At 40.8% G+C, this 17,998-nt stretch overlaps 1 protein-coding gene across 7 annotated transcripts in view; it reads left to right on the top strand.

The window, feature by feature from the left end:
• Positions 1 to 4,753: 4,753 nt before the first annotated feature.
• SRRM1 (serine and arginine repetitive matrix 1) overlaps positions 4,754 to 17,998 on the top strand; it is a 29,578-nt gene continuing 16,333 nt past the window's right edge. For 3 of the 7 annotated variants that reach the window (XM_068967076.1, XM_068967079.1, XM_068967075.1), the window contains exons 1-9: positions 4,754 to 4,864; positions 8,442 to 8,531; positions 8,843 to 8,965; positions 11,069 to 11,239; positions 12,185 to 12,300; positions 14,234 to 14,437; positions 14,916 to 15,104; positions 15,391 to 15,510; positions 17,568 to 17,842. In XM_068967076.1, coding sequence (XP_068823177.1) covers positions 4,832 to 4,864; positions 8,442 to 8,531; positions 8,843 to 8,965; positions 11,069 to 11,239; positions 12,185 to 12,300; positions 14,234 to 14,437; positions 14,916 to 15,104; positions 15,391 to 15,510; positions 17,568 to 17,842 — 1,321 coding nt within the window. In that variant the 5' untranslated portion in view covers positions 4,754 to 4,831. Of the gene's footprint in view, positions 4,865 to 5,699; positions 5,808 to 8,441; positions 8,532 to 8,842; positions 8,966 to 11,068; positions 11,240 to 12,184; positions 12,301 to 14,233; positions 14,438 to 14,915; positions 15,105 to 15,390; positions 15,511 to 17,567; positions 17,843 to 17,998 lie in introns of those variants that run through there. The other 4 variants (XM_068967080.1, XM_068967078.1, XM_068967077.1 and 1 more) reach the window with 3 other exon arrangements.

Here is a 17,998-nt window from a genome sequence, read left to right as displayed (position 1 = left end):
GGCTGCCGTCTATGGGGTCGCACAGAGTGGGACACGACTGAAACGACTTAGCAGCAGCAGCAGCAGGAAAATGTGAGGTTCAGAAAATCCTAGGTTGCTACTTCTATGTTTCATAAATTCGACATTTATATACGCAAACACAACCACAAATCTTACAATTGGATAGCTTGATTAATTAATGATACACTCAACTTTTATTTTCCTTTATTCCCAAGAGATTTATCACTCTCAAAACAAAACAGAAATTTACCAAATAAGCTATACAGACTAAAATGATCTCATAGCTGAATAGAAAGGACTGATGGATAAAATCTGATACATTTTGTGCTGGAAAGTGTCTTTGAGCACAGCAGTGAATGCATTTTCAGTAGGAGTGATTCTAGAGGAGAGAGGCAATCGGCAACAAGTGAACAAGCAATCAACAAGCAATGAGAATAAGTGATAGAGGAAATGGAGCCTAGAGGATCAGCACCAAGGCTGGATGCCTATTAGCTTTTTGAAGTTCAGAATTTGAGGACTTAAAGACCAGGCATAGCCAAGAACCAATAATGGCTCCCTGGGGATTGTTTCTTGGTTTAAGGCCCATATTCAACTGCAGAGTATCAGAGTTTACAGGAGATGGTGTCTGTAAATACCTTCACTGCCAAGTGGAGAAGTATCTCCACTGCACCTCTAGGGTGGAGGCTTCTCAGTCTCAGCAAAGTTTCAATGTGGACTTTTCCTTATAGAATTAATGGTTACATTTCAAAGACCAGATTCACTCATTTGTAAAAATGCTTTCAGTGACTAAGCCTTAGACTCTCACTCATACATTCATTCTATAAGTATTTATTGATGTCCAAGAATGTGCTAGATACTGTTCCAGACACTAAGGCTTTAATGGTGAACAAGATGAACAAGATTTTTGCCCTCATAGAGCTTCCTTTTTAAAAAATAAAAAGGTGTGGGGGGAGGACAAATACAGTAAGCATGTAAATAAAATAGATAATAAAGTCATGTACTATCAGTTCAGTTCAGTCACTCAGTCGTGTCCGACTCTTTGCAACCCCATGAATTGCAGCACACCAGGCCTCCCTGTCCATCACCATCTCCCAGAGTTCACTCAGACTCACATCCATCGAGTCCATGATGCCATCCAGCCATCTCATCCTTGGTCGTCCTCTTCTCCTCCTGCCCCTAATCCCTCCCAGCATCAGAGTCTTTTCCAATGAGTCAACTCTTCACATGAGGTGACCAAAGTACTGGAGCTTCAGCTTTAGCATCACTCCTTCCAAAGAAATCCCAGGGTTGACCTCCTTCAGAATGGACTGGTTGGATCTCCTTGCAGTCCCAGGGACTCTCAAGAGTCTTCTCCAACACCACAGTTCAAAAGCATCAATTCTTCGGCACTCAGCCTTCTTCACAGTCCAACTCTCACGTCCATACATGACCACAGGAAAAACCATAGCCTTGACTAGACGGACCTTAGTCGACAAAGTAACGTCTCTGCTTTTGAATATACTGTCTAGGTTGGTCATAACTTTTCTTCCAAGGAGTAAGTGTCTTTTAATTTCATAGCTGCAGTCACCATCTGCAGTGATTTTGGAGCCCTAAAAACTAAAGTCTGACACTGTTTCCACTGTTTCCCCATCTATTTCCCATGAAGTGATGGGACTGGATGCCATGATCTTCATTTTCTGAATGTTGAGCTTTAAGCCAACTTTTTCACTCTCCTCTTTCACTTTCATCAAGAGGCTTTTTAGCTCCTCTTCACTTTCTGCCATAAGGGTGGTGTCATCTGCATATCTGAGGTTATTGATATTTCTCCCGGCAGTCTTGATTCCAGCTTGTGTTTCTTCCAGCCCAGCGTCTCTCATGATGTACTCAGCATAGAAGTTAAATAAGCTGGGTGACAATATACAGCCTTGACCTACTCCTTTTCCTATTTGGAACCAGTCTGTTGTTCCAGGTCCAGTTCTAACTGTTGCTTCCTGACCTGCATACAGATTTCTCAAGAGGCAGGTTAGGTGGTCTGGTATTCCCATCTCTTTCAGAATTTTCCACAGTTGATTGTGATCCACACAGTCAAAGGCTTTGGCATAGTCAAGAAAGCAGAAATAGATGTTTTTCTGGAACTCTCCTGCTTTTTCCATGATCCAGCAGATGTCAGCAATTTGATCTCTGGTTCCTCTGCCTTTTCTAAAACCAGCTTGAACATCAGGGAGTTCACGGTTCACGTATTGCTGAAGCCTGGCTTGGAGAATTTTGAGCATTACTTTACTACCATGTGAGATGAGTGCAGTTGTGCGGTAGTTTGAGCATTCTTTGGCATTGCCTTTCTTTGGGATTGGAATGAAAACTGACGTTTTCCAGACCTGTGGCCACTGCTGAGTTTTCCAAATTTGCTGGCATATTGAGTGTAGCACTTTCACAGCATCATCTCATTTGAAACAGCTCAACTGGAATTCCACCACCTCCACTAGCTTTGTTTGTAGTGATGCTTTCTAAGGCCCACTTGACTTCACATTCCAAGATGTCTGGCTCTAGATTAGTGATCACATCATCATGATTATCTGGGTCGTGAAGATCTTTTTTGTACAGTTCTTCCATGTATTCTTGCCACCTCTTCTTAGTATTTTCTGCTTCTGTTAGATCCATACCATTTCTGTCCTTTATCGAGCCCATCTTTGCATGAAATGTTCCCTTGGTATCTCTAATGTTCTTGAAGAGATCTCTAGTCTTTCCCATTCTGTTGTTTTCCTCTATTTCTTTGCATTGATCGCTGAAGAAGACTTTCTTATCTAAAGAAAAAATAAAGGAAGGTAGGATGGGGGTTGTGGTGGTGGTGAGGGTTCTGCTATTTTCCACAAGGCTGGTCAGGAAAGGCATATCTGAGGAGGCGACACTTCAGTCACTTCTTAAGTCACTTTTGGCTTACCAACATACAGACCCAAAACTGACTTTTGAAACCTAACCTGTTCGTAGTTAGACTAGAGCCTGTAGCTCAGTGTGGTTGCAGTTTAGAAGTGAGAGATGGGAAAAGGGAGCTGATTAACCCGGGAGATGAGTCTGGAGAAGGGAGCAGTAAACAAACCGTAAAGGGCTTTGTGAGACACTGTAACTAGTTTGGACTTTATCTGGAGGATAGCCAAGAAGCCACTGATGAGTTTTAAGCAAGGAAGCAAAGGAATCAAGATTATCATCTTAGAAATTCACTCTGTATACAAGATGGAGAAATCAACCCTGAAGGCAGGGAAAATGGTCAATGGGTTAGTGCAATGAGCCAGACAATAACCCAAACTGCCTAAAGAGGCAATGGAGCTAGAAGGAAGTTGAGGTGAGAAGGCAAGTTTTGATGGTTGTAGAGTGTGAAGAGAAGAATGATGACAGGGAGAAGGGTGTGTCATTCATTAATAAGAAAACAGAGGGTGAGACAAGTACAAGGAAGATGAATTCAGTTTGAGCTACGTACAGACATCAAGCAAATGTCAGCAGGAAGTTGAAAATACAGGTCTGGGGCAGACCTATATCCAAGATACGTAGGTTTGAGAGACAAAAAGGTAATCGAAACCAAGAGAGGACAGATAGGTCACCTTCTTTTTTTGAGAAAAAGAGTCAATAACAGAACCAGAAGGAAAACCAACTTGTACAAGATAGGCAGCAAAAGAACAAAAGCAGTTAAGGAAGGATAAAACAGAATGACTGATCGGAATCATAGAGAACAGTAAGACATGCATTGTGATTTCATAGGCCCATCTAGTTAACTGGCTTGTTCTGTGGAAACCAGCCACTTCCCCATCTTCGACCCTCTGACAAAGCTTTTGTTCCTTCAACAAAATCAAGCCTATGCTATTAACATGTGCCAGACACTGTTCTGTACCATCAGTGTACAAAAAAGACAGACACCTTGACTTTATGGAGCTTACATTCTAGTGTGGGGAACAGACAAAATAAACACACTAAACATAGGTAAACAAATACTAGAAAGTGATATATGCTATGGGGGAAAACAAAGTAGATTAGGAGGTGTCGCGGATGCAGAGGGAGTATGTGACTAATTTCCAATGGGGCAGTCATGATAGCCTCATTGAGAAGGTAATTCTTGAGTAAAAATCTTGACATTTGCAAGTAAGGTATCTGGGGGAAAGAACATTCTAGGCAGAAGTTAAAACCAGTGCAAAAACGTTGAGGCAGAAGCTAGCTTAAGAAGTTCAAGCATTGAGCTATGTTAGGGTACTAGAAGATGAGATCAAAGAAACAAGGGGATGTCAGGTGGAAATACAAGGGGCTATTGGTTTTTGAGCTTAGGACACACTTCTACGTTTTTTTTTTTTTTTTTTAAAGGGGCCACTTGACTACTATATTCAGAACAGATGCTGAGTGACAAGGGTAGAAGCAGGAAGGCCAGTTAGACCAGGGCCGCCGAAGTTCAGGCCGAGGATGAAGGAGTTTTGAACTAGGATGATAGCAGAGCGAGTTTCTTGATGGTTTGGAAGTGGGATATAGGAAGAGGAGTCAAGAACAACACCGGTGTTTATCTCTTATTAAACAAAACTGTCATCGACCAAGGCAGGGACGACTTCGGGAGGAGAGGGTCGGTTTTTGGCCGAGTGGAGGGTGTTCGAGAGAGAGGGAGAGGAACCAGCAGCTCAGTTCCGGGTCAGGTTAAGTAGGCGATGTCTTCCCAGTGGAAACGTCCAGGAGGACGTTGCCAACACACTTTTGAAGTTCGGGAGAGAAATCTGAGGTGGAAATCTACGAAGCTGCTGGGAGAGAAATCTGAGGTGGAAATCTACGAAGCTGCTGGGAGGGAGCTGGTGTTTAAAGCCGTGAGAGTGAATGTAGTCTGCAGATGAGTGCTGTGAAGATAAAGCAGCAAAGGGAGGTAAGAGTGTGTGTTGGAGGAGTTGCAAAAGGTGGTCAGAGAAGGGTCAGATGCTTATTAGAGAAAAAGAGTAAGTGTAGCAGAAGACATCGATGCTGGAGTCCTCACAGTCGGAGCAGATGGCTGGAGAGGCAGAGCTGGGCCAGCGAGGTCGACGCCCTGGCCTCCGTCAGGCCCCCAGGGCCACAGCTTTCCTCAGCATTCCTCAGCTTCCTGCCCGTAAGCGTGGGGACCGGGCAGCCGAAATCGAAACTCATCTAAAGGACAGTTCCCGCTTCTCCCTAAAGCTAAGGAGTTGTACGGAAACGGGAGCAAGCAGGAGTGGGGCTAGAATGCAAACTTCACTCGTACTACGTAGCTCGGTTACTTCAGGGCCGAAGTCAGTAACTCGCAAGCTCGTAAAACCAACACAATCACAACTTTCATAACGACAGGGGAGGCCGTAGGCTTTTCCTCTGCGCAACGGCGGCCTCACTAGCGTCACTCTGAGGTAACAGTCTTTTTCTTGAAACGCTCCATGGAACCCCGAAAGCAGGAGGCCTCCCAGACTACGGGTAGAAGGATAGGTCAATTCACTCTCGGCGAACGGGGCTACTCAAGCACCACAAAAGGATTCGCAGGGCAGGGCGAGCCAGTGACTCTCGCACGCTCCCATTGGCTGAGATCGCGAGGCTCTCCTCACCGGCCGGCCAATGGGGAGGTCCAGAGCCTGGTAGCAAGTCCCCCGCCTTACAAAACGCGCGTGCGCAAGTGTGACGGGCGCTCATCATACTGAGCAGGCGCAGCTTCGTGTCGGCTGGAGGGGCGGGTGGAGCGCCGCGCGCTGCGTCCCGGCGTTCGGCTTTCCCTGCCGGTCCCGCCCTCCGTCGCGGCGGCGCGGTGCACCTTGGGATAGGGAGCGATCTCCGAGCGAGGCAGCAAGATGGACGCGGGATTCTTCCGCGTAAGTAGAAACGCGGCGACCTGGGGTGAGGTGGGGAGGTTATCTGCAAAGCCCGGCAGGACGCCTAAGCTCAGGACGGGGTAGCCGGCGAGCAGAGACTTCGAAAATCCTGAGGATCCTCGGTGGCAACGGACGTTCCCCCCTGCCCTGCGGCGGGGACCGGTGCGCCCCTGCGCAGTCTCCTCCTCCGGAATCGTCCCCCCTACGCGGCGGCGACGACGGTCGCCGGAAAATGGCGGCGGGAATGGCAGGGAGCGATACCTCGCCTCCCGGCCTGCCTGACGGGGCCTGCAGACTGAGCCTCGCGTCCCGCCGGGCCCTGAGGCCTAGTGGGCCCGCGAGGAGGAAGTCCTTGGGGGGAGGCCGGAGGGAAACCCTGAGGTGACTGGCTGCAGAAGGGGCTTGGGGAGGACGGGTTTGGGGGTACCGCCTCGGGAGAGCGTGGACCGGAAGCGACGTTGAGCAGCTTTTCTTGAGAAAGCGGGCGCCGACCCTCCTCCCCGCCCCCAACCCGGGTCTAAGCCTTCGGGAAGGCTCCGGGTCAGAGTTCGCGGGAGCTCCCGCCCAATTTGATGTCTCTTTCAGGGAGGGGAACGCTGATAATTTGTGTTTAAAACGTTTGAATCCGAGACTCTGCGGGGAGAGAGCGCAACAAAAAGTGCGCGTATATGAAGGCGGGATTATGGAACGGATCTGCTCCTCTCCTTCCCGCTCACCGTCCCCCCACCTCTCCAGTTTTTTTTACTCTTTTGAAAGTCTGCTCTAGGAAAGGTGCCTCTAGATTCTCAAGGGTCTGCGGGCCCATCACTTGCAAGCAGGGACGTTACCGCCTCGAAATTAGCCCTCAGGGCCCATAATTTATCGAGCGCGTGTTGGAGCCTGTTCATCCCCTTTTTCACTTTTGTAGGAAATGAGCACCCAGTCGAGATCTAGATCCTGGTTTGGCAAGTGACGCTAAGAGATCTAGCGTTTGCAGGTTCTTTTTAGTGCTGAACGGACCGTGTAGAGACCAGTTGATCTAAGTCAGAATATAGGTTGGCTCTTTCCACTCCCTGGAGTATGAAATATGCAGCTTGTGTGTGTGTGTGTGTGTGTGTGTGTGTGTAATGGAAAAGTTAAGAGAGGAAGACCGGGACTTCAGTAAAGAAAGCTTTTGACACTCCAGAACCAGCGTTGAAATTTCTTTTCAATTGACTTTAAATGTGTTACTTTTTCATTAAATGTTGAAGTGTTATTCCAGGCGTTTGACTCAATACAGCCAGTGTTGACTGTATATGACTGTTTTTAGGTTATGCAAACAGTACTATAGTTATTTATGTAATGATAGTTTCAGTTGAGTTTATCAAAGTTTCACACTGCAAATTCTATCAAAGTATTTTGTAGTAAATCCGGAGTATTTCTTGTAGTGTTAATGTAATATTTTGAAACATAAGCCTATTCTTTTGATATTTTCATTATTTCCCATGGAAAAGAATTCCTAAAGGAAAAGAGCAAGATGGTTGATAAATTTAAAAACGAGGTTTGCTTTTAGTGTTGGTTAAAATCTGGAAGGGTACAATATATACTGCCCACAGTTCCTTAGAGGGATTGATTGGATTTAAGCTGAGTTAAAAGATTTTAGGGTGGTTATTCTTTTAGTACACGGCCATTCAGGTAGTAAGATAGAAATAGTAGCTTTCATTTGCTGGACTACTGCCATCTGCCAGTTACTTTAAGTATATAATTTCTGATATACACAGCCCTGTGAGATATTGAATAGATTTTAGCAAGTAAGGAAACATTCTCGGAGAGGTTTAGTAAGTTTGAGGACATATGACTTTCGTAGTGGCAGAGTTGGGGTTCTGATCCACGTTCTTTACCTTCCTGAAAGAATTTTCTTGATCACTTTCCAAGGGACAGTGGCCAACTCTGTGAACCATTCGGTAGTTTTCATAGCACAGCCAGCCATTTCCGTACTTAATTGGGCCATTAGGAATGACAAAACTCATAGTGATTACTTGATGGTCCAAGTAGTGTTTGAAAGCTCTCATTTTTCCAGTTTCTTTGCAGAAATTGAGTTTATTAAAGTAAACCTACTGTGTTTTTCATGCATCTCAAGTTCTAAAAGTTGTGAAACCTAAACATAGTCTCAGGGTGTTCTTTTTTCTTTACCCCCTGTTGATATGCGTTGTCACAATAATTTTGCAAGCATGCTACTGGGTTTCAGAAGAGGATGAAGCGTAATGGTTTTGTTTAAAAAGGATGTTAATATTTACTATATTTCAGTCTGTTCTCATTTAGAAAAACAAACCAAGAAGAACCTTAAATGTCTTAGCATAGAAAGAGGTGAAAAAGATATACATCAAATGTAACTTGGTTATGGGGGAGATGTTAGGTTTATGCTATATTCTGCATATTGTTTGACTTGTTATAGTGAGCATATATTTTGTAATTTTTAAATACAGTCAAATTTTCAAAATGTTAGCTATGTTGGGAAAAGAGTGTACATTTTGTACCTGTGAATATTAGCTGTGATGTTTCTGTTTACTTGATTACCCTATTTCAAAACTGTAAAGGTCATAGCCATCATTAGCAGATAAAAAAATAGGATTTTAACTTTGAGCTCTTAATTGAAATGTGCTTCTCTTCCTACAGGGAACAAGTGCAGAACAGGATAATCGGTTCAGCAACAAACAGAAGAAGCTACTGAAGCAGCTGAAATTCGCAGAATGCCTAGAAAAAAAGGTATTCTTTTGGTTAAACTGTTCTGCCCTTTCATAGCACAGTTGATTCAGACATTTTGGTTGTTTTGGAGCTGGACTGTAACATGACTACTTAGGAAAACATTTATAATTAAACATTTTCCATCTTTTAGCAACAATAGCAAACACTTGGAGACTGGCACAAGCAAATAAGAATGAGCTGTTAATAAAATTGTATCATGCCAAACCAAAGAATCCTAAGCAAGGGAACTTTGTTAAATAAAATTCTTATGTGAGCTTTCTTTCAGGATTGTGAAGTTGTACTCAGTAATAATTGCTTGCATCTTTTATCAGGTGGACATGAGCAAAGTAAATTTGGAGGTTATAAAGCCTTGGATAACAAAACGAGTAACGGAAATCCTTGGGTTTGAAGATGATGTTGTGATTGAGTTTATATTCAACCAGCTGGAAGTGAAGGTAATAATATACAGATGGCTCTTATTTCTGAATATGTGACATAATTTTGTGAATCTATGGAAACTGAATTTTTCTATGGAGTACAAATATAGGAGGGTTATTTTACAATGTTTGTTGTGAAAAGAATTCACTTTGTAAACAACTATTAAGGCTGGAAGTTTAGTGAAGGTACATAGTTTTGAAAGATACACAGGTGAAAAATCAAACTTATTGTTTGTAATTTTGCTGTTACATGTTAAGTTACTTTGACAGCAATTTTCTAATGATAATGTGATTTATGATTTAAAAGGCCTGAACCAAAATGGAAGTTATTCCTTGCGTCTGAAGTATAGCACCATCACCTTATTAGGTCACAGCAGAGTGAGTGTCCCAATGTCGCTCTGACCCAACTCCCTTGATGATGCAGTGTGTGTTTGGAGGTGAGTTGTGTAAAGTGGCCGAACATCAACAACAACAACAAAAAATACAAACAGGAAAGAGCAATGGGTAAATCTATACACTGCTCTTTAAAAATACTATTATGAGATGGACTTTTATGTGAAGCATGAGGGGCAATTCTGATTTGATTGGATATTGTTTTTAAAATGATAAGAAACTAAAGTTTTTAGTTGTAGCTGCATGTCAGCTAGTCAACGATTACATTTTAGGCACAGAATATTTTGTTTGCATTATAGTTAAACTTCAGACTAAAATAAATTGACAGTATTGTTAGACCCAGTTGATGTAATTGTTCCTTTCTTCATACATGAGATATGAGATGACAATAGAATTGATGTTTAAAAACAAGTTTATTATAAGATAGTTTGCTGTTATGCCACGACAACCCAAAGAAGAGTAAGATGCACCATATAACCTTTTGGCAAATATACCAATGTGAATTTACTTTTACATTAATCCTTTTCCCAAAGAGTTCACCCTTGTGTTTTGACAGAACAGTTGGCATTTCAACTGATAAGGTATTTCTATTTTTAAGACATAATTTGGTAATTACATTTTGTTTTGAATATTTGCAAATAGTAATTTAATTTTAAGAACATATTTCTCTAAAAATGTATGCATTTTACTTAGAAAACCAGGAACATGGGAAAACGTTTTTTAAATGATGATTGAAGATAGATTTTATTGGAGAAATGCTTTACTGATTTGTATTTTAGTGCATTTAAAAACCTTAAGTATCTGGTAGTATTCCCCTTATAGTGAGCATGAGATTAAAGTTTAGAACTTTTTTAAACAATCTTTTCTTTTTTTGTGGTTGTGTACTCATTATTGCTTGTTCGTCTTTTGCAATTTAGATAAATGATATAACATTAAACTCAAGGTGGTTGAGTTGCAGTAGGGAGTCGGAAGCAAGCCAAGGGAACATCTTTCTCTACAGGGGACTTGGCGATTCCAAACCCCCAAGGTTCCAAGAAGAAACTGAAGACACCTGGAATCTGTACTTGCTTTGTGCTATTGAGCTGTGCTTGTTATATGGACCTTGTTGCTTGACCAACAGATTTAGCATTTAAAAACCCAGTTACTTCTGAGAAATAATGACCTCTTAGCCCTTTGTGGACAGTTGAGAATTTGAGGTGTTGTTATAATAGATTTTCCTTATTTAGAAGTGAAACATTCAGCTTAGTCTTCAAAAGATACAGAGTGCATGCATAACTGGACAATAGATATTTTATAGAGAGCTATTCACAGTGTTAGAAGTGAACAGTTTATATACTTTCTGTTTCTCAATGAGGGAGAATTTCCAGACAAGCAGACACTTTCCTTGTTATTAAATGCAAGAATTTGTGGATGTTCCATGTTGGTTTTTAAAGTTGATAAATGTAAGGCCCACTAACAGCCATAGTCTAAAAATACTTATGAAATCCACAAAGGATTAACAGGCTGCTCTGATGGCTTTTGGTAGAGTGAGAGAGAGAATTTGGTAATCTGTCCTAGAGATTACATTGCTGAGAAACTACTAGGGAAAGCTATTTTTAAAATAGTAAAGAATATATGTATCTAAGCCCCTATGATAGACTTAAAAATACTAATTTAAATGAGTTTTAGATTGGTTGATTGGTTTGTTTTGAAGTAACCTGTCTTTCTTCCTGTCATGTCTTTTTGCAGAATCCAGATTCGAAAATGATGCAAATCAACCTGACTGGGTTTTTGAATGGAAAAAATGCTAGAGAATTTATGGGAGAACTGTGGCCCCTACTCTTAAGTGCACAAGAAAACATCGCTGGAATCCCTTCTGCTTTCTTAGAACTGAAGAAGGAAGAAATAAAACAGAGACAGGTAAATCACCTTTACTTTTTTGTAATGTTTGACTTGAGAGAGTAGTATCCAGACTGCTGAGACACTTTAAATTTTACATGTCCTGGCTCGGGTCAGTATGTTTTTCTCTACTGTAATATGTTTGAATGTTCGACTTCAGTTCTCTACTTCTCTCACTTCCATATTCCTCCCCCACGCCCTAACAGTGAGTTTAAAATGTCATTGTCCCAGAGTCCAATAATTTGGTAGATTATATATATAAACATTAAAAATATGTTTGTGTGTGTATGTATATATATATTATAAAACATACCAAACATATATATACATTAAAAATATGTTTGTGTGTGTGTATATATGTAGTACATCTAGCTACATTTAGCTTAAGAGAAAATTGAACTTTAGTAACAGTGTAAACGGTAAGCACAGCTCTTCATATGGGCAATACACTTTAAATCACGAATGGATAATACAGATGTGAAAATGAGTTCTTTTTTCTTAGTAAGCTTGGAACAGCTAACAGCCATTCTCTTTAGTTCAGCAGGTATTCAGTACCAATCAGAAAGTTTGCCTGTAGTGCCATGTGCTCAGTCGTGTCCAGCTCTTTATGACCCCATAGACTGTAACTCTCTGGGCCCCTCTTGTCCATGAATCTTGCAGACAAGAATACTGGAGTGGGTTGCCACTTCCTCCTCCAGGGGATCTTCTTGACCCAGAGATCAAACCTACATCTCCTGCATTACAGGTGGATTCGTTACCCACTGAGCCATCAGTTATTCAGTCTAGTATGGATGAAAAAAGACCAGTCTTACTGAAAAGCAGAGACTGATGAAATGACAGTTACCTAAAATTGGGGTGGTGAAAGACAGTTATATATAACATTGGTTTTTATCAGATGTATAGTCTTCAGTTTGCTCGTTAATCTCAAATGGTCAACTGTTTACTTTGAAAACCTTATCTTTACAGATTGAACAAGAAAAGTTGGCATCTATGAAAAAGCAAGATGAAGACAAGGATAAGAGGGATAAAGAAGAAAAAGAAAGCAGCAGAGAAAAAAGGGAGCGGTCTCGAAGCCCAAGAAGGTACGGCACAATCTGCATATTTGGTGTTTTGGGTTTTTTATGTTTATTTTTAATTTAAGGATAATTGCTTTACAATATTGTGTTGGTTTCTGCCATACATCAACATGAATAAGCCATAGGTACACATATGTCCTCCCTGCCTTGAACCTCTTTCCCACCCCTCTAGATTGTTACAGAACCCTGGTTTGAGTTCCCTGAATCATACAGCAAATTCCCATTGTCTATCTATTTTACATATGGTGCATACCTAATGCTTTATGAATACCTAATGCTCTGTGAATGCTTTAGGTATTAAAATATTGTGTCCAGAAAGTTACATAGTTTAAAAAGGAAGCTAACGTACAATTCAGGAAATTTTTCCATCATACAGTTTTCATAGTGTGCTATGGCTTGCCTCCGGACTAAGATATTTCTTTTTTTAAGACAGATCATCATTTGACTATAATAATTATCTCTAAAATCTAGGTAAATTAGTCAGTCCCTTAAGTCCTAAATCAAAATCTCGACTTGTCTTTCATATTGCTTTAAATTATTTGGAGTTACTTTAATGTACTCCAATTCTTTTTTCTTTGTTTTTTTTTTTTTTCAATTAGAAGTCTATACCTACTAGCCTTTCGTATTGTACTTTTCTTAGATGGTTGTACTGAACGCAAAACAGATATTTGCTTTGTTTTTCCTTCCATTGAGACTATGGTTAGGTTCCCATTTTTTAATCCATGATTCAACTTGTGTATTTGTGCTGGTGAGAATTTCATTAGGCTTTCCGTTTTTAGGATTCTAATATCTTCATAAATTAGCTGGCTGGAATTAGTAAAGAGAGCAGGTAATTTCTTTGTCCCTTTTATTGATATACTTGATATGAAAAGCTGTTAGCAGGGAAGCAGTATTTCTAGAGTTAGGCACAAATCATAGTGGTAACTATTTGAAGTGAACCAGATTTACTCTTTTATTTCAGGTTAGGGAAACAATTGTTGAAATGGAAAAGGGGCTTCTCTTCCCAAAAAGCTCTCTTAGGCAAGTTTGATATATTCATCCTTTTCTGAAGAGCATATTGCTTTAATTGCCCTAGTCATTTTTTGTGCAATACCAAGAGTACCTGATGAATTTTGATGGGCTCTGTCTGGATATAAACTGCTTTTTAAAATCTGATTTATATACAGGGCGTCCCTGATAGCTCAGTTGGTAAAGAATCCACCTGCAGTGCAGGAGACCCTGGTTCGATTCCTGGGTCAGGAAGATCCCCTGGAGAAGGGATAGGCTACCGACTCCAGCATTCTGGCCTAGAGAATTCGATGAACTGTGTAGTCCATGGGGTCACAAAGAGTCAGACACGACTGAGTGATTTTCACTTTTAACAGACAGCTTTCTTATTATTAGCTGTTTCATTCCTTTTACACATCCTCTTCCTGTAAAAAGTCCTTTGGTCTTCTCAACTCTCGGAATGATTAAGAACCTAAATCTAGAGCCTGAGTCAGTATGTTCCTCTCTTATAACTGTTATGGGACTGCCCTGGTGGCTCAGACAGTAAATAATCCACCTGCAGTGCAGGAGACCCAGGTTCAGTCCCTGGGTCAAGAAGATCCCCTGGAGAAGGAAATGGCAGCCCACTCCAGTATTCTTGCCTGGAGGACTCCATGGGCAGAGGGACCTGGTGGGCTACAGTTCATGGGGTCACAGAGAGTCAGATGTGACTGAGTGATTAACACTTAAAACTGTTACACGAGAGAATGTTATCCTTCATTGGCTTGTTTTTCTGGTGTTTTCTCTGCCCTTTTCCTATTAAATAAACGTGAGAGGATATCTTGTATCTATAGGGAATTGCACAGGTGTAGACAATAATGGTGAACGTAAAAGGTTAACCTCACTTCTCTTGACCCTTTTCCCTGGTCCACTTTATTTAAAAAACCTGAAAAAAAAATTGCTTTCATCCTAGACGCAAGTCCAGATCTCCTTCCCCTAGAAGACGATCTTCCCCTGTCAGGAGAGAGAGAAAGCGCAGTCATTCTCGGTCTCCCCGTCACAGAACCAAAAGCCGGAGTCCTTCCCCTGCTCCAGAGAAGAAGGAAAAAACTCCAGAGCTCCCAGAGCCATCAGTGAAAGTAAAAGAAGCTTCAGTACAAGAGGCCACTTCTACTAGGCAAGTACATAAAAATTCATTTTTAAATATCACAGTTTTAGGCTATTATTAAGTGACGATAAATATACTTGTGAGTTAGAAACATAAACTTGTTTTCCTTACAGGTTTTTAAAATTATAAAGTTAGATTGTTGAAAAGAAATTCAAATTTTATAGTAGAGTATAAGTAAGATGACCCAAAGGTGACCACTGCTATCTGCTGGTTGTGTTGTTTCAGATATTTTATATACTGTAACTTGCTCCCCCATCCCCCATATCATGGACACCTTTGCACTCTTAAAAAATACATGTGATTAAAATTGTTAGTTGTTCACTGGATTTCAGTGATGTATATACATCTTTCTCGATGTCTTCATAGATTTGGAAAACTTTTTAGAGAGAGAGAACTTTTTCATATCATTGTATTAAGACTTAGGAGTCTAAGTAGAAAAGGCACAAAATAAGCTTTTTTTCAACCCACCCCCACCCCCACCCCACAGTGACATCCTGAAAGTTCCCAAGACTGAACCAGTACTAGAGCCTAAAGAACCTTCTCCAGAGAAAAACTCCAAAAAGGAAAAGGAAAAGACCCGACCAAGATCTCGGTCACGTTCCAAGTCAAGATCCCGGACACGTTCTCGCTCTCCTTCTCATACTAGACCAAGAAGGCGCCATAGATCTCGATCAAGGTGAGTAGTGGCTTTAAGATCTGAATAGATCTTGAATTTTTATGTGTTGTTCTCCTAGGTAGAATTAGGTAAATTATTTTAAAGCAGTAGAAAATAATTTAGCACAGGTTTATGTTTTGGATTTCCAGAGATAATTTGAGAACACTGTCTACATCCTATTAAAAGTCTCCACACAAAAAATTGTGTCCCTTGAAATCCATTTTTTAAATGTAGCTGTTGAGAAAACTATGGTAAGGAATTCATTCCTTGCGTATGGTTTATTCAGATTCTAATTCTGTTGTGGCAGATCTTACTCACCTAGAAGGCGGCCAAGCCCAAGAAGACGGCCATCTCCTCGAAGAAGGACCCCACCGAGACGAATGCCTCCTCCACCAAGGCATAGAAGGAGTAGATCTCCAGTGAGACGGTGAGCATTTGGGGGTTTGGGGGGGTGGTTTTTCTAAATTTGGAGCTGTCAGGTGTACAAAAGTGCATTGTGTTTGTTTCAGGCTAATCTTTGAGTTAGTGTTTCTTCAGGAAAGAAAAAAAAAAAGAACTCATGAGCAATAATAGGTAATGTCTCATGAAGGGATACCTCATTTGAGGTGTAATGCTGTTATTTTTGAGTGATAACGCTTATCCAGTGCTAGAAGATTAAAAAAAAACAAGACGTTCACCATCTTGTTGGGTATTTGTGTTAGTCTTTACCCTTTTGGACCCTACCAGGAAATCTTAACCAAGTAAGGGAATTGTCCACCTTCTCCCTTTGGCTTTTAATTACCAGTAGCTTCTGAATATAGACGACTATAGAGTCAGTAAACTGCTTCTGTTACTGTTCAGTCACTAAGTCGTGTCCAGCTCTTGCAACCCAGTGGACAGTAGCCCACCATGGGATTTCCTAGGCAAAAATGCTTGAGTGTTAAAATAATCCATTATACCTTAATGCTTCTTCCATATTAAAGAAATAATGAGTACTTAACAATAAATAGTTCAAGTAGAAATGAAATGATTTGAAAATTACAGTCTCATTCTGTAGATAATAACCATTAATGGCAGTTTGGTCCAATTTTTGAAGAGACTTGGCATAAAAGTCACTTTGTCAATACTGGTGTTCTTTTTTAAAAATAATTTTTAAATTAGCATAAGGTAAAATGTTAGGATCAAACACTTTGAACAAAAAGATTATTGCCACACCTGCTTCGAGTAGAGGTGTAGTGTACTGGTAGCAGAGTTTTGTGCCTTCTTGATGATGCATTTCACCTGTTTTTAGAAGGAACTGGTTATTGTGCTTCAGATTATATTTAGGACAGAATTTTTTGTGTTTTGAGTCTATTCAGGTTTTTCAAGGAACCAAATCAACTTGGAGATAATAAGCTCTGTAATTTTGTTTTGTTTCTACAGTCTGAAGTTTTCCAGAATCCCATATTTTTAAAGAAGATATCTTGGAGGAATTTTCTGGTGGTCTAGTGGTTAGGATTAGGCACTTTAGCTAATGTGGCCCGGGTTCAGTCTCTGATTGAGGAACTAAGATTCCACAACCCTTCCAGTGCGGCCAAAATAAGACAGAAACAGACCAAAAAAAGACAATGTTTTTCCAGGGAGGAGTTGTCAAGATATGTTGGACCATTTTTTATAAGTACTACTAGAAATTATGGAATTGATGTTACAGTGAAGAGACTAAAGATGTAAATGGTCGGTCAATTTTAGGCATCCCACTTTTGTAAAATTTATTGTTCCTCCTTAGGAGAAAAGTAATGCTGGTGCTTTGTAGTATAAGGATAGTGGAAACAGCTACTTCTCATACTGGAGTTTTGCAAACAGTGTGTTTGAATTGCTTACTAAGCCATTTAGCAGTCAAGATAATTTGCAGATTGTGTAAGATTCCCTTTCAGCCAGTTTTTGTCTCACACTTAAGGTAGGGTTTCTTTTTTTCAGGTTCTCAGGAATTCTTCCGCCAAAGGTGAATTCTGCAGGTACACATAATTGCAACAGAACTTACCACAGATTTTGCCGCAGAATTCGAGAGTCCCCTGCTTCTAAGTTTATGTAGCTAAATGAATTCCTAATATTGTGCTTTTTTTTAATGCAACATAAAAGGTTGCTTGACATTGTGTTATTAAATGAAAAAATACTTTGCCACCCCAATTTTGTATGCAGAGTCCAAAACACTCATTCTTCCTAAGGCAAGAAGAGACCGGTTAGTTGTATAGCACTTGACATTTTACAACTATGGGAGAGACAACTCAAACAGAAGCATTTATCAGAATAAGTTATTTAGTTAGTCTCAGAACTAGCTGTTTCCTACCCTGGGTTATGGTTTTGTTTCATACTCTTTTAAAAAAGCAAACTCATTTATGTGCTTAGCTACATAAACTCAAAAGTTGGATAAAAATAGCTGTATTTTTGTGTAAACTGTGCATACATACCTGTAAGGTCACTCTGTCTGAGCATGCAGTTAATGAACATGAGTACTTTATTCCACAGAAGAAGGCGTTCGTCGGCATCCTTGTCTGGGAGTAGTTCATCATCTTCTTCGTCTCGTTCCCGGTCACCGCCAAAGAAGCCTCCGAAGAGGACATCCAGCCCTCCTCGAAAAACTCGTAGGTTATCTCCTTCAGCAAGTCCTCCGAGGCGAAGGCATAGGCCATCACCTCCAGCTACTCCGCCGCCAAAAACTCGTCATTCCCCAACACCCCAGCAGTCAAACCGTACAAGGAAAAGTCGTGTTTCTGTCTCTCCAGGGAGAACTTCAGGTAAAGGTAAAAATCACATAAAAACAGTATGTTCTTCATGCTGTCCCTACTGCCTTCAAAGTATGAATTAGCTGGGTAATATTTGTGTCATGTTTTTCGTAAATTTGCTTAGACTCTCACCTTTTTTTTCCTGCTCTATGCTCTTGGGAGTTTGCTGAAATG

This window comes from Capricornis sumatraensis, chromosome 3, assembly GCF_032405125.1.
Source record: "Capricornis sumatraensis isolate serow.1 chromosome 3, serow.2, whole genome shotgun sequence".
NCBI lineage: Eukaryota > Metazoa > Chordata > Mammalia > Artiodactyla > Bovidae > Capricornis > Capricornis sumatraensis.
This window is presented reverse-complemented; position numbering and strand designations above follow the sequence as displayed.